The sequence below is a fragment of the Cucurbita pepo genome, chromosome 20 (assembly GCF_057944985.1).
Source record: "Cucurbita pepo subsp. pepo isolate OVF chromosome 20, ASM5794498v1, whole genome shotgun sequence".
Taxonomy (NCBI): Eukaryota; Viridiplantae; Streptophyta; class Magnoliopsida; order Cucurbitales; family Cucurbitaceae; genus Cucurbita; species Cucurbita pepo.
This window is the reverse complement of record NC_141817.1, coordinates 9,968,777-9,984,159: the sequence shown is the minus strand read 5'-3', so window position 1 is coordinate 9,984,159 and position 15,383 is coordinate 9,968,777. Positions and strand designations below refer to the sequence as shown.

General features: G+C 35.1%; 1 protein-coding gene across 1 annotated transcript; it reads right to left on the bottom strand.

The window, feature by feature from the left end:
* Positions 1-670: 670 nt before the first annotated feature.
* Positions 671-6,567, bottom strand: LOC111783324 (MLO-like protein 6). Its single transcript, XM_087120740.1, has 14 exons — positions 6,304-6,567; positions 6,176-6,233; positions 5,821-6,080; positions 5,252-5,368; positions 5,094-5,154; positions 4,858-4,946; positions 4,052-4,126; positions 3,865-3,959; positions 2,915-2,964; positions 2,785-2,825; positions 2,487-2,696; positions 1,703-1,770; positions 1,411-1,471; positions 671-1,323 (listed from the first exon to the last, which is right to left on the bottom strand). Exons 1-14 carry the CDS (start codon positions 6,424-6,426, stop codon positions 886-888), a joined length of 1,746 nt encoding a protein of 581 aa, XP_086976866.1. The 5' UTR covers positions 6,427-6,567; the 3' UTR covers positions 671-885.
* Positions 6,568-15,383: the final 8,816 nt, after the last annotated feature.

Below are 15,383 nucleotides of genomic sequence, written 5' to 3'. Positions count from 1 at the left end.
ATCGAACTTGATCAAGGCTTGATTGAATGGCTCGGGTGCAATTCTACCACAAGAATGGCTTAAAAATTAGAAATGGCAAATATAATGCTCGGATTTCTAAGGGAAACATCTCAATTTGAGATCTGAATTACATTCATCCACGAATCTGAATTTTACATAACATATTGTGGGTATTTATAGTCTCCCGACAAAAGACATTTGTGGACGGGATTTATTCTCGATCCCCCTTTAATCTCTGCAAAAGAATAAGTTAGATTGACCATTTGACTTTTACATAATTTATGAAATTAAAAATAATTTTTTCTAACAAATGTTAATGTGTTTGAGTGGCTAATGCGACATGTCCATTTGGAACATCGTGATTCTTATCACATCATAACCACATTAGTTGATCGGGGACAGCTGGTTTGGAAATAGTGACATTATTGAATCACATCATAACCACATTAGTTGATCGGGGATAGCTGGTTTGGAAATAGTGACATTATCTATGATGTTATCTGAATTAGTCACGAAAGAGAGAATTTTTCAGACTGTGCAACCTCGAGAGATTGTCGTATCTCTGTCAGGTAACAATATAACAAAATTTACGCTAAAACTGAAACTATAGAAATCATATTAATAATTTTAAAACTATTTATGTTTAAATTGAAAAATATTTTCGTATCGATTTAAAAGAATGAAACTATAACTAATATTGAAAATACTCTCGATATCATCCTTATTACATATGCATATACTAGACTCATTCCTTCTAAATTTGTAAAGAAAAATAAGATTGAAAAAATCATAAGCAGAATATGGTACATGTTAAAAAAGTTCGAGATGAACGGTCTAGATTAATCTACTCCTTTTAACATCCACGAACTTCTAAACGAAACCGTTTCATTCAATTCTATCAAACGAAAAGTCTTTATGACCAATATCAATCTCATGTTGAGTGCGCGTTCGAGACGGTCGAACAGGGTTAACTTCAGTCAAACCTGATTCAATTGGATCTTTATCATAGCTTCCCATCTCAACGTGGGGTTGTGACGAGGACGAACCATCAGCATGACGAGAAGGGGACGGTGAATCATTGTCCCAACGATCTGGTTCAAACGGTGACCTTCTCGGCGAGTTATGGAAGCTATCGACCTCACTCTTGTAATGTCGAAGAAGGTGAACGGGTGACATGTGGTGAGTCGGAGTGGTGGGTCGACTCGACATTGGGGTGATCGAACCACGGTTGTGTTTGATGTGCTTTCGAGCCGTGTGGTACCAATTTCTAAGGGCAGCTGCCACTCTCTCATTGAATATAGTTGGCTTCATTGTTGAACCCATCTATATAGATACACAAATTTAAATCAATGCTTTTAAATTTTACCAAAGAAAATATGTTAATATTTCCAGTAAAAATTCAATTTTTACCTGAGTTACCAATGCATAAAGAGGTAGAGTTACATAACTGCAAAGGATTTGTACAATCACCCTGACATTCATAATTATATAATATCAAATATGTTAATATCTTCTTATAAAATAACAATAATAAATAAATAAATAAAACAATGTATGATTTTTTATAATAATTTTAAAAAAATTAATAAATTATGTTTAATATGACGATGAATAATTTAAAATTAAAAAATTTATTAGATACAAAATTAAGAACTGACCGACTGATCAAATAACTTTTTTAGTATTAGTATAGCAAACTTACCCCATCGAGATTCTGATCACCACATCCTCTACATGCTCGTGGAAACAAGAATTCAGCCCGAACTCATACTGAAAGAAAAAGAAACGTCAATTAAGATAACATCAACCTTTTGGAATGATAATCGATGTTCTTGCAATGGCCTACGTCCACCGCTAGCCGACATTGTCTTTTTTGGACTTTTACTCCAGTGCTTCCACTCAAGGCTTTAAAACACGTCTATTAGGGAGAGGTGTGAACGTGGGTTCTCACAATCCACCGTCCTTGGAGTCCAGTGTCCTCTTTGGCACACTGTTTGGTGCCTACCTCTCCATAGAAGACGCAAGGCTTTAAAACGCGTCTATTAGGGAGAGGTGTGAATGTGGGATCTCACAATCCACCGTCCTTGGAGCCCAGTGTCCTTTTTGGGCACACTATTTGGTGCCTACTTCTCCATAGAAGATGCAAGGCTTTACAACGCGTTTATTAGGAAGAGGTGTGAATGTGGGATCTCATAATCCACCGTCCTTGGGGCCCAGTGTCCTTTTTGGCACACTGTTTGGTGCCTACCTCTCCATAGAAGACGCAAGGTTTTAAAACGCATCTATTGGGGAGAGGTGTGAATGTGGGATCTCACAATCCACCGTCCTTGGGGGCCAGTGTTCTTTTTGGCACACTGCTTGGTGCCTACCTCTCCATAGAATACGCGTTTTAAATTCATGAGGCTGACGATAATACGTAACGGGCCAAAATAAACAATATCTGCTAACGGTGGATTTGAACCGATTAAATTAAAAGAAGGACGTACCCAAGTCCAAGCAAAGAAGCCAACTTGGAAGGCGTTTTGGAAGAGAACGAAGTTAATAAGATAAAGAATGAGGCGAGGGCGATTGAACCAGAACAGGTCATCGCCAGGCTCCACCACCGGCACGCCCTTCACCACTTCGCCTCGCTCTTGTATTCTCAGCGCCATCTTCGTTATGATCACCTGCAACTTCGTCCCGATCAGCAGCAGAATCTGCAAATAATCGGTAACTTTTTAGTCAAAATCATCTTCTTCGTCATTTTCCCACATCGAAAACACAGATTCTTGGCTAAGTTCTTACGATTAATGGGATGAATGGCAGCCATAGATATGCCCTCCAACCTGTTCGACGAAATGCCCCAATGAAAATTTTGTCAAATATTTTGGTTCTATTAATTTGATGATATTGATGTTTTGTTGTTGAATCTTACCGTGGGTGTTTGAGAGGAGGAATAGCACAGCGAAGAACCAGATTGGTGGGCTGCAAAATTAACCCAACAAAAGAGTTATTCACTCCGATATATGATCAATAAAGACGTAATTAGAGATGTTCATTGAGCGGGTTAGACGGAAACTAAACGGAAAAGCTTTCTCCGTTAACGTCTCTGTCTTGGTCTCCTATTTCAATCTCTATTCTCGTGAAATACCTAATTAAGATGTTCACCGAGCGAGTTAGATGGAAACTAGACGGAAAAGTTTTCTTCGTTTTTGTCTCTGTCCCCGGCTCCTATTTTAATCTCTATCCTCGCAAAATACCTAATTAAAGATGTTCATCAACTGGAGTTAGACGGAAACTAAATGGAAAAGTCTTCTCCGCGTTTCTGTCTTTGTCCCGATCTCCTATTTCAATCTCCATTCTAGTGAAATACCTAATTAAAGATGCTCACCGAGCGGGTTAGACGGAAACTAAACAGAAAAGCCTTCTTCGTTTCTGTCTTTGTCCCGACCTCCTATTTCAATTTCCATTCTTGCGAAATACCTAATTAAGATGTTCACTAAATGGGTTACATGGAAACTAAACGAAAAGGTCTTCTCCATTTCCGTCTCTGTCCCCACCTCTTATTTCGATCTCTATTCTCGCAAAATATCTAATTAAGATGTTCACCGAGTGGGCTAGACATAAACTAAACGAAAAAGTTTTATCCGTTTCCGTCTCTATCTCGACCTCCTATTTCAATCTCTATTCTCGCAAAATACCTAATTAAGATGTTCACCGAGCAAGTTAAACGGAAACTAGACGGAAAAGTTTTCTTCGGTTCCATCTCTATCCCCACCTCCTATTTCAATCTCTATTCCCATGAAATTCTCTATTTATTTTTACACGAATCGAGATAGAGATTCTCCACAGAGAATTTGTAATGAATTAATTAATAAAACTAACCTGATTCCCACGACTACTTTGAAGTCTTCTTCAAGAGAACGATTAATGTACTTTTGGAAATCGAATTGTGTATGACTTTGAGGAGCTAAATGTGCCTGTAATTAAGATAAAAAGAGTCCAATTTTCAACGACGGGTAACACACACTTTGACTCATATAAAAATCGAACTTCAATAAAAGCAACTAACCATTATAAATCCATGTCGTAACGTCAAGTAATCAACTTTTGGAACCGATCTTACAAACTGCCGGAAGAAACAAACCTGTTCAAGCCAAACAAACAAATTTCCATTAGTACAAAACTTTTTAAGAAAATCAGCAACAAAATCACGAGAATTTATGCTCAAAATTAACATTACCATACCATTGTAAACGTTCCAACTGTGAAAATTTAAATAATAAATTTTCATAAAATAAATCAATTTAAATATTTTGTCAGTAATTTAGAGCTATTTTCCCTCCATGTTTTAAAGCGAAATTTCAATATAATAAAATTATTAATTTAAAGTTTTAATTAATACGACCTCCAAAATCATGGGGGTATAATTAATTTTTTTTTTATTTCTCGTCAAATAAATTTTATTTAATAGCTGTCACGAAAATTAAAAAAATACTTTATAAATTAATCTATATATATATATATATATATATATATATATATATATATATATATATTGCATTTATTTAATTTTAAAAAGGTCAAACTGGTAATGTCACCAATAATGGAATATTTGGGCGGCTAAAGTCATTATCCCAAAGTGGCTTATTCTGACCGTTTTCATTTCCATAAAATTGCATCCACATGATTTTCCAATAATTGAATTATTTTTTTAATATAATAATTTAAGGACTAAAATGAAAATTAATTTATAATTACATATTAAATGTGGATTAAATAAATAAATCTGTCGAGGACCAAATAATAAATATATATAAAAAAGAGGATCACTTTCGTGCAATTAATATAAAATTAGAAACACGAAAAGAATCTTACTATCCACATTAGGGCAGAATTCTTCGTCCAGAAGTTTAAATGTCTTCTCCCGAACGAGGTGTCTCTTGCAAACCTAAATCTCTCGGGATCTGCCATAATTTTGTTATGTTTAATAAATCTCTAAACTTTACTAACAATATCAAATAAGTCCCTAAACTTTCGACAATTTGTTAAAATCTACAAACCCAGTTTTGAATATATCAGAGATCTATTATATACTGAATTGAAAACGGTACCGTGTGAGAACTGATATTCCGCCGTTTTGGTTTCTTTTTCCCATGTTTTCCAACTCCTCATCTAGACGTGTTAATTATAATAGTAAGAGAGAGAAAGAGAGAGGGGTAATAAGGTAATTTCACACTATATAAAAATTTAAAAACATTAAAAATCTTACCTTTGCTCTAGCCAAAGCATAAGTTAGAACACAATACAAAACATGGCAAACAGCCAACACGAATATGAAGATATGAAGTTGATGAATTCCTTCCGCTGAAATAAACGACACTAAACCCTGTAAAACCGAACGATGTTGTTATCGTCATCGTCATCGTAAATCAACGTTTTTAACCTAAAATTAATCTCGTGCTAGTGATATGAATACGAGTTGAGATTTTTTATTTTTATACTGCATTAAATTACTATCGAATTCGTGATACTACTACATGCTCGACAAGTGTGTTTTCTTTTTTTAAAAAGTCTTCACCTCTCTATCTTATCTTACAAACATTTAATGGTGTCGGACCGATAATTAATTTATGTCTTTTTTAAAAAAATAATAATAAATAAAATTCAATTATATAAACCTCCAAATTTATACATCAAATATTTAATTAAAAATTTATTGTATTTTACAAATATTTTTAAAATCTCTAAACCAAAATTTAAAATTTTAAATAATGGGGTTTTTAAAAAAACCGGGTTTTATTTTTCAAAAACCGGTTATGTGTTAGGTTTTGGTCGTACCTTAGCAGCACACTTGTCGGCTCCACCAGGCGCGGCCAAAACCCGCCGGAAACTTCCACCAGTTCCGTTCAGATGGAGAAGTCTCCGGCCATTATTAGCCAAATGTTCCACGGATTTCTCCATATCTTCATTCATCTTCGCTTCTTTCTCCTTCGTACAAGGATGCCACGTGGCAGCCACGTGTTCAGGAATACATATGTCAGAGATCGGACCTTGCCCGACCGTTAAAAGCAGCGATATGAATCCCAATAACATAAGCTCTACAAAAAAATAAAAAAACATTAATTTTCATTAAATTTAATTAATTTTCATTAAAAAGCGTTAATTTTTATTAATTTTTTTTTTTTTATTAAACCTGATTTGATCTTCTCAAGAGCTTCAAATAAAGCTCGTTTGTGTCTCTTCTTCAGCCACTTCAAAAAAAAAAAAAAAAATCATTAGATTTTAAGCGAAATTTCTAAAAGATTTAGCGTTTAAGCTTACCTGTCCGATAAGGTGGATTATATATTCGATGATGATGGAGATGAAGAGTAAGATGAAGCAGACGACGGCCACGGCCCACGTCGGCGTTTGCTCGAGCGACTTGCCACCACCTGCGGCCGCCATGGATGGACTATCGAGCTACTTCCGATGTTTGAATTTTCTCGAGAAAGTTTGAAGGAAAATGGTGGAGAATTTTCCGGGAAAATTTGGGAAGATGGTATGAAGTATGAAGTTGTTGTTGATGAGGATATTGTTGTGTTGAGTATGGACGATAATCATATGATATGATGGGAATGAAGATATATATATGGTTTTTAGAGAGAGAAAGATAAGAGAGAGAAAAAGGAAGACTTTGACTTTAAGTAATTCTCTATAGTGTTTTAAAATTTTGTTTTGTTTTATTGTATTTCTTTGTAATTTTTTTTTTTTTTTTCATTTCATTTAGACTTTGATTTTGTTTAAAAAAGGTTAATGTAATGTTTTGTTTTGTTTTTTTTTTTTCTCTCTTGAACTTTGGTAACTTTTAGGTTATTTGAAGGGAACATGATTTGTGGATCGTAGTGGTATGGTTGTTGAGCTCTGTCCTCGTCGTGTTTGATAACCTATTAGATAGAATAGTTGTCTTTGGGCCTTGTCTGCCCTTTTTCGTAGAGAATTTCGACTTGGATTGTGTAGCTGTTGCGTGTCATTGTCATACTTGTCCAAGACATGATGTCTGTGGCTGCATGTCGGATGTTCCGGTCATGATTGTCCAGGACGTGTTGTTCATGGATGCATGCTCGTTCCAAACCCTTTTTACTTGCTTTCATGTTAGATAGACATGTTGTCCAGGACGTGTTGTTCATGGCTGCATGCTCGTTCCAAATCATTTTTACTTGCTTTCACGATCATACTTATCCAAGACGTGTTGTCTGTGGCTGCATGTTGGATGTCCCAATCATGATTGTCCAGGACGTGTTGTTCATGGCTGCATGCTCGTTCCAAACCCTTTTTACTTGCTTTTATGTTGGATAGACTTTTCCTATTCTTGTTGTGTCAGGGGTGTATGATCAGTCACCAAAATCATGTCTACACTCGTCAGGTCTAAAATGCCCCAAAATGTACTATTGGGAGATGTGATTGGTTGTCAATTTTTCCTACCCGAGTTATATGCTATCAAAGTCGTTGTTGTTGTTTATTTGCTTTTAGCTTATAACATTGTCTCCTTTAAAATTGTTTTCAATGTATTTCTTCGTTCACGTTTTCTAAAACATTTCTCTCAAACGTGACCTGAGGCTCAAGTATATGTCAATATTGTCCACAAAGTTCGAATTTCACACGGCTAACTTATTTGCTAAATTAGAACAAGTATCGTACAATCGTTGTCCCTCTGCTGTAGGTTCAACACTACGCCCTCTCCCTTCTTATTCAATGGGGCAGTAGGTTCGACATCCACCAGAAAAGAGAGAATCCACACCAGATAACCATGTTATTACAAGTTTGCAGACCAAGTTCATACACATATAAGCGCTGATGCGTAGCTTCGAAATAAATTTTCATTATTAATGTTAAAGTTCATAAAATTCAGCAACAAAATGGTTAGTTTTGGTAAAAAAAAAAAGTATTTTTAAATTAATTTATTTTAAAATTAACCGGCAAAGTCAAAATATATCCTAACAATTTAGGTTCATTAATTATAAGGTCGAGTAAAGAGTTACACTTTGCATGTATATATATATACACAAACCGAAGGGTTATATATATGTATGGAGTTTTACTACGCGAATACGCATATACAAACCGAGGTCAATGGATTGTTATCTACTCTAGTGACTACTCCGAGAGCCGATAATAATCTCTTAGTTCGTTAGCTCGGACCAATCTCTATGTTGGGAGGTCAATGACTCAAATCTCTGTGTTGTATTAGTTTAATCTAGATGTTGACTCCTTCAAAGTCGGCTAAATAAATTATAAAATAATAAAAATAATAATAAGCAATTATTTTTTTAAAAAAAAAAAATTTAACGGATATATAAAAATAAAATAATTTATTTCAATTTCTTGGAGAGAAACGTTGACTTGATCAAGTAAAATTTAAAATAACAATATTTCGGTTTTCTTTGACTAATTCTTATCACGAATCTCAAATAATTAAAAGTTAGGTGGTAAAATCTGGACCGTCCATCACAGTCTAAGTCAAACCTTTAATTAAATTAATAAAATAAATATTTACGTAAATTACCTTCCTCTAATCATGTCTTAATATCTAAAACCCATAATAATTATAAGCTGTTTTTGTTCATATTAGGGGAAATATTCTCTCTGACCAAAGACCAAGAACATAATTAAATAATATATATATATATATATATTAATTTTAATATATGTAAAAATAGATTAAAAAAAAAAACATTTTCTTCACTTAGTCATCCCGTTGTTTTTCAAATATCGTATCCTTTTTGTGACTTTAGAGGGAAAATATTATTATAAAAAGAAGAAAATAAACAAAAAAATAATTATTTAAAAATATATTGGAAAAAGACTGAATTAAAATAATAATATTTAAATATGGATATAATTAGTCAAACAATGTAAAATTATTAGTGCTTTAATATAATAATTATTTATTATGTTAATTAGTCGCGTAAAAAAATATTTACCATGCGAATTTTACCATGGTTGAATTTATAACTTTGTTTAGTCATTTTAATGTTACCTTGATCAAGAGAAAATGGTAAGTTGTGAAATTTAAGAACTTCGATAGGTAAGATATTTTGACAATTGAAGACATGTTCGAGTCAAGATTTGTATATTATCTTTGATTGACTGTCGTGCAAAATGTCAAAAGACTTTTTTTTATAAGTGATTGGTGGAGCGGATCAGGTTGAATATTATGTAACTGGTAAGAATTTACTTGTATACGATATGGAATCGAGTTGAACATTATGTAAATGGTAAGAATTTATTCGTATACGGCATTAAGTTCAACTTTAATTCATTAGATGCGCGTACACACCCTTCACCCAATCTCGATTTTGGCCCATGATACCCATGACCTAACGTCAACACAACTCCGTAGCCCATACGACTCGCGACCAATGACCTGCATCCAACCCATGAGCCTTCAGCTAATCCACATCGCCAACTGATCTTACTACAATTCGAGCACTCCTGACTCACCCCACGTCATTCCCTTTGTGTGTGGCTCAATTCCAGTGCTATCTAGCTGACTAGTATCGATTTCAACTTGGTGGCTCGACTGACACAAATTTGGCAGCTGCCCTTCAGCTTAAATGACTCGGCTTGAGTTCTCGAGACCTTCCCTACCAATTTGGACCATTTTAGAGCTTCTTTTGACATTTTTAGAGACATTTGAGGTAAGTATGGCCACTTGTTCGTCAATTTAAGTTGTTGCTGGATACATAAGTGGATTTAATTAATACCATTAGATGAGTTGGATCATGTATTATGTATTAACTCAATGTCTTGAACCCACCTAAGTTAAATTTGGATACTTTTCCATTATGATGAGTACGGACACATACATTATGAATTACGACATTTATGTTTGTCATGATGTTATGCGAGCCTTTTCCCTCCATATTATTCAGTATAGTACGTTTGCGAGCGCTAGCCCGACGAGTCAATACCCACGGGGTGTGCGAGCCCGCTTGGTGGGCTCATGCTCAAACGCGTAGGTCGTGTGTAGAGAAGTACTACACATCCAACTTTGTCCGGATTCTAAAGTTGTCTAAGGTCATGTCATGATATTTTCTTGACATCTTTGTTTCTTCTCTTACTTATACCTTAGTTTAAAAATCGTCTTTTCTAGGTGTCTTGAATGATGCACTTTCATCCTCGGTCACATCATAACACTTATCTCGATTATATTTGTTTTTGCTAATAACGACAAGTATTTAGAAGTTAATTGAGAATAAATTAAAAAAAAATTAGAAATTAAAATTTTATTTGAAAATTCAATAAATAAAAAAAAACGAAATAAATATGAAAAATGATAGACAAATATAGTAATAGCAATAATGAAGTCAAAACTGTAGCTTTGATGTAACCAAATTATATTAATATAAAATTAATAAGACCCAAATATTAAATTAAATATGATGATAAATTATTATTTATTATTATTATTATTATTTTGAAAAATAATGTGATATTTTATTCCATTAGGTTTGAATAATAAGTTCAAACGGACACACATGACAGATCATTAATATTATATTATTGTATCGTAAATTGTGTCTTGTCGTAAAATATTTGGATAAGTATTAATTAAAAAATTGATCGAGGTAAAAATGTTGGAAAGTTGTTTTTACAAATTGTTTTTTAATAAGAAAAAAAAATTAATGAAAATATTTTTTAAGGAATTGATTTTGGAATTCTTAAATAAGAATTCCAGTTATACCCTTCCGATCGTATGTAGGTCGGTTTCGTCTCCATTAGGGAACACTTTCTTGTTCGTACGGTAAAAACCTGAAGCAAATAGATTGAAAAGCTACTCGTTTCTATTCTAGTTGGGATTGTTTGTCGATGTCGTCATGTAGAAACTTTTTCTTGTTCTATGACGTGTTTTTTTTTAGCTGCATCCCTAACTATTTTTGTAAGGGTTTTTCACTTACTAGTCGGGTGGTACGGTAGGGCATATTGGACAAAGTTTCGATACCACTAACCGTCTCATCTTAATATCCCCTGAGAGCTCGAGAAATGATGTTTTTACCGAGGTATTTTGAAATATTAGAAATAGTCATGGTTGTTATGTTACGTGAAAATTTTGGAAATTAAAATTAAAGTTGCATATTATGCTTCTTACGCCACGAACTTGTTCCCTTGCATTTTTTGTGTTGAAATTGGCATGTTAGAGTCATTCAAGTAATATTGATCAAGTTATCTTGTATAGTAATTTGAATCTTGAGTTTAAAAATAAGTTTTTTTACTCTTGGTATTGATTATAAAGGTAAATCCAGAATTTACTGGAGCATAATTTAAAATTTATATCATTTAGGTAAAGAATTCACCGATAATAATTTTATTATTATTATTCTTATTATTATTATTATTTTAAATATATGGCTTGATCCTGTGACATCCCACATCGGTTGGGGAGGAGAACGAAACATTTTTATAAGAGTGTTAAAATCTCTTCCTAGCAATCGGGTTTTGAAAATCTTGACGGAAAACCCAAAAAGAACAGTATCTGCTATTGCGCTATTACAGATCCTCTGTTCTCACGGTCAATGAATCAAATGCAGTTAAACTAATTGTGGTAATAATCAGTATAATACATTTATGTCTTAACTCATCGAGCTATTCAAATTATATAAATGCTATAAAATGTGAATGTTGGTAGAAAAAGATTTTCAAATTGCAAGAACAAGACAAGAAAACACTACAACTTTGTCTAATGTCTGATACTTTATATGAAATAATCATGGGAAAGAGAAACTAAAAGGAAATAAGAACAAAGTTTTGTTCCATTGGTATTGTAAGAGTTGACAATATAAAGCGACGCCGTATTTGAAAAGTGGAATTTGGTAGTCTCTTCCAAGAACAATGACTCATGGGGTCTTCTTCTTCCATCTCCTCTTTTGTTCCTTTCTCATTACTTTCCGTTTTTTGAGACTTGTTTTTAAGTTTCAACCAACCAAATTATTGAAGATTCTCCATAGTCGTAACACCGAAACTATGATGGATTAATTTTTCGATTTTTCTGCATCACCGAGCGCTACAGAAAGGAAAGATCCGCATGCATGTAGTGACGTCTCTAATTTAGAGAAGAACATTAAGGGCGTTACAAATGTTCGGGCTAAACCCTGATTCTCGGTTAATTGAATCTCCCGCTCTTGGTATTATTTCGAGACGTTCTGTATATGCTCCTCAAACAGGATTTATTGCTATTGATTCGATGATTCCTATCGGATGTGGTCGGCGAAAAATAATTATTGGGGACAGGCAAACCGGTAAAACTGCTCTAGCCACACATACCAATTCAATGAACTCCTATCGGTACCCACTGATATCTCTTTTTTCATCGTGACAATTCCAATTTCTAAGGTAGAAAGCGTCATTTATTCATGCATTACGATAGCCTTTACATGATGAATAATGAAAATACTTTCTCCATCTATGAATCTGTGAATAGCTACATCAGTTATGATTCGGGAGAGTTCATAGAATGTTACGCACCGCGACAAAATAATCGATATGATTGTAGACTATATGTGAATGGAAACTGCTAGGGGGATATACGAGCCCTATTTCAATGTTGAACAATTTCGAAGTAAGAATGAGACTGGTGGATTAATCGATATTTTGAATTTCGAAGCAAGAACGAGATTGGTGGATCAATCGATATGATGCAAAATATGAATTGTAAGTGTGCTAAGTCCAACGTGCACGGTTACACATTATCTTTGTGTTAATCTCACAATTTTGGCCTCTAGAAGAGGTTTCTTGTTTAAATAAAATATGCAAACCCGTTCATCAATTCAAATGAATGTTGTAATACGGTTTCAATATACGACATACAAGTTTAAAGATGACCTGATAACACGTATGTTCTAGTCATTTATTGTATATGTAATGTTTTAAACAATCGAATTACGATCTAAGTTATCAACGTGAGATCCTACATCGGTTCGAGAGGGGAATGAAACATTCTTTATAAAGGTGTGGAAGCTTTTCATCCCCACCACCTATTTCATTTCTTATCTTCACGAAATTTCTCATTTATTTTTTTTTAAGAATCAGAGCTGAAGTTCTGCGAAAAACTTTTACTTGTTTATTATTATTTAAAAAGTAATCATTTTAAATAAACTTTTAAACGTATACTTTTCATTTTTTCAATATAAACTATTAATGGGTGTTAGATTCACTCGTTAAAAATGGTCAAAGAATATTTAATACTATAATATTTCCATTTTATTACTATTTTCATATCCTTGAAATTTATTTGATTATAAATAGATAACTTTCACATTATTTAGCTGTAGTGGATTAAGCAAACATTCTCAATAACCTATGCTTTTATACGAAATTAAACATTAAAATTGTAATGACCCTAAATTTTACCTATTTAATCTAAGGTCATTACTATGTCTTGAAATGCAGAATTTACATTAAATGAACCCTGATCATAAATGTGACTTACACTAGCCTTTTAGTACCTAGTGAAAGAGAAAACGAATACTAGGTAAGGAAAGGAAAAAGAACAATATTGAAATAAAGGAAAGGGAACAAAACTGAAAGAATGTCTTACTCTACGTAAGGTTTATTATGCAAATACAATTCAACCTATGCTAACCTATACTAATGATGCAAACCAAATTCAACCTAGACTACGAAATGGGAAAACAACTACCATATGCTTGTGCCACGGTCCTAGGGTGTACGATGCCGCCGTCAATGTCACATGGGTGCCTTGCCCTTATCTGAAAAAGTAAAGTAGCACGAGGCTTGAGTATTTCTAGAATACTCAGTAAGTGGCCCCCTATCGGGGTTATGCAACAAACGCATGCAATGATAAGATGGGACCTATCTTTCGTTTCATTTTCCCTACAGTGCTGTCCTAACGGGTAAACTTTGGACGTGTACCATATACTCTACACACCGCCCATACGTGCGAGTATGGGCTCACCAGCTAGTTCGCACACCGCTGGGCCACTTTCCTCATCCGGTGGGCATACTCTAGGAGCCCCTTATGTCGGAACCCGTTAGAACTAGTAACCGTCACGGCAGCGCTATGCCTATAACGGTCGTTGTCCTGCCATTGGACGTACGCGTCCATACCCTCGTGATGGGATAGGGGTATCCCCCAGATGTATGAACACACATAATGCATGAGGTCCCCATTACTTCTACATTTAACATTAATGAACATAACCCCCCTGTCACGTTCCATGCTTATATGTCATTCTCATTTTCAATTTACGTATCATACATATTTCTATCGGGGTTATGTTTCCAGGCAGTTTACCGTATTTCATATCATACAATTCATGCTGTTTACATTCAAATATTTCATACAATCATGTCATAATCATTCAAGAACAACATAACGTCACATGCATTACATAACACATCAGACTAAACAGCATACATAGCATACATTCACGTTCACATGATTACGTTCTTAAGCACAACAACCTATCACACGATTTAATGACATGTGCAAATCCACTGGCACGTGCCAACAAACGACAAATAACGTGTAACCTACGACGGGTGAGCCACTTACTTGGTAGGCCTTAACCGAAGTACTCCCTAAAATATAAACGTCAGCTCCTAGCTCCTCATAACTGTTCTACGCTTTCGTTGGTGGTTGGTTCCTATTGGATCATTCGACACCTTCGTTAGTATTTCACAAACATAATTAATTTCCAACTTGAATTTGTGAAATACGACCTTAAAATGATCTATTTTATCTTAAACGGGGTCGAAACTAGGTTCGGGAGGGTCGAAATTGTACCAAACAAGGAAACAGGTTTTCCGAGCTGAATAAGCCGTCAGAGTCGAGAAGCCGCTGCAAACGTGCCACGTGGCACAACCAAAGGGCGACGCGTGTGCAGCGGTCTCAAGCCGAGGCGCGAGTTGTCGGGTCACTCGTGGGTAATGGGTCGGCCTGGGCTGAAGGAAACGTGTAGGTGGGCTGGGCTTTGCGTGTCGGGCGTTGGACTGGGCTTGCGGGTCTCGGGTAGGTTGGGTTTTTTCTCTCAGGTCGTGGCTGGTGGGTTAGGCCGTAACTGGGCTTACGGGTTTGGATTGAGGCGACTAGGCCGCGGGAGTCGTCGGGTGTTGGACTGACTTACGGTGGTTGGACTCAGTTCGAGTCGCGGGATTCGACCCTCTGGTTAGACTTCGTCTTCTTCACTCGGTTGCTTGCGTTTTTCCGGCGACCTCTCTCTCTCCTCGTTAACGTCGTTTCGACGTCCTTTTCCCTTTTTTTTCCTCCATTCCCGAGTCCCTTTCTCCCCCTAATTTCGTTTCTGGTATTGGTTTGGTTCGTAAAGGCCTCACATTCTCGAAGGGGGGTGGATTATGTGATCTCACATTGTTGGAAGAGAGGAACGAGTGTTAGGAAGGACACT

Excerpts from the sequence above, each read along its gene's own strand:
- LOC111783324 (XM_087120740.1), bottom strand. The coding sequence starts at position 6,426 with ATGGCGGCCGCAGGTGGTGGCAAGTCGCTCGAGCAAACGCCGACGTGG. Across the intron at positions 2,826-2,914 it reads CCTCCTCTCAAACACCCACG|GTTGGAGGGCATATCTATGG; the intron begins GTAAGATTCAAC and ends TTCGTCGAACAG. Across the intron at positions 1,324-1,410 it reads TTTATGCATTGGTAACTCAG|ATGGGTTCAACAATGAAGCC; the intron begins GTAAAAATTGAA and ends GTATCTATATAG.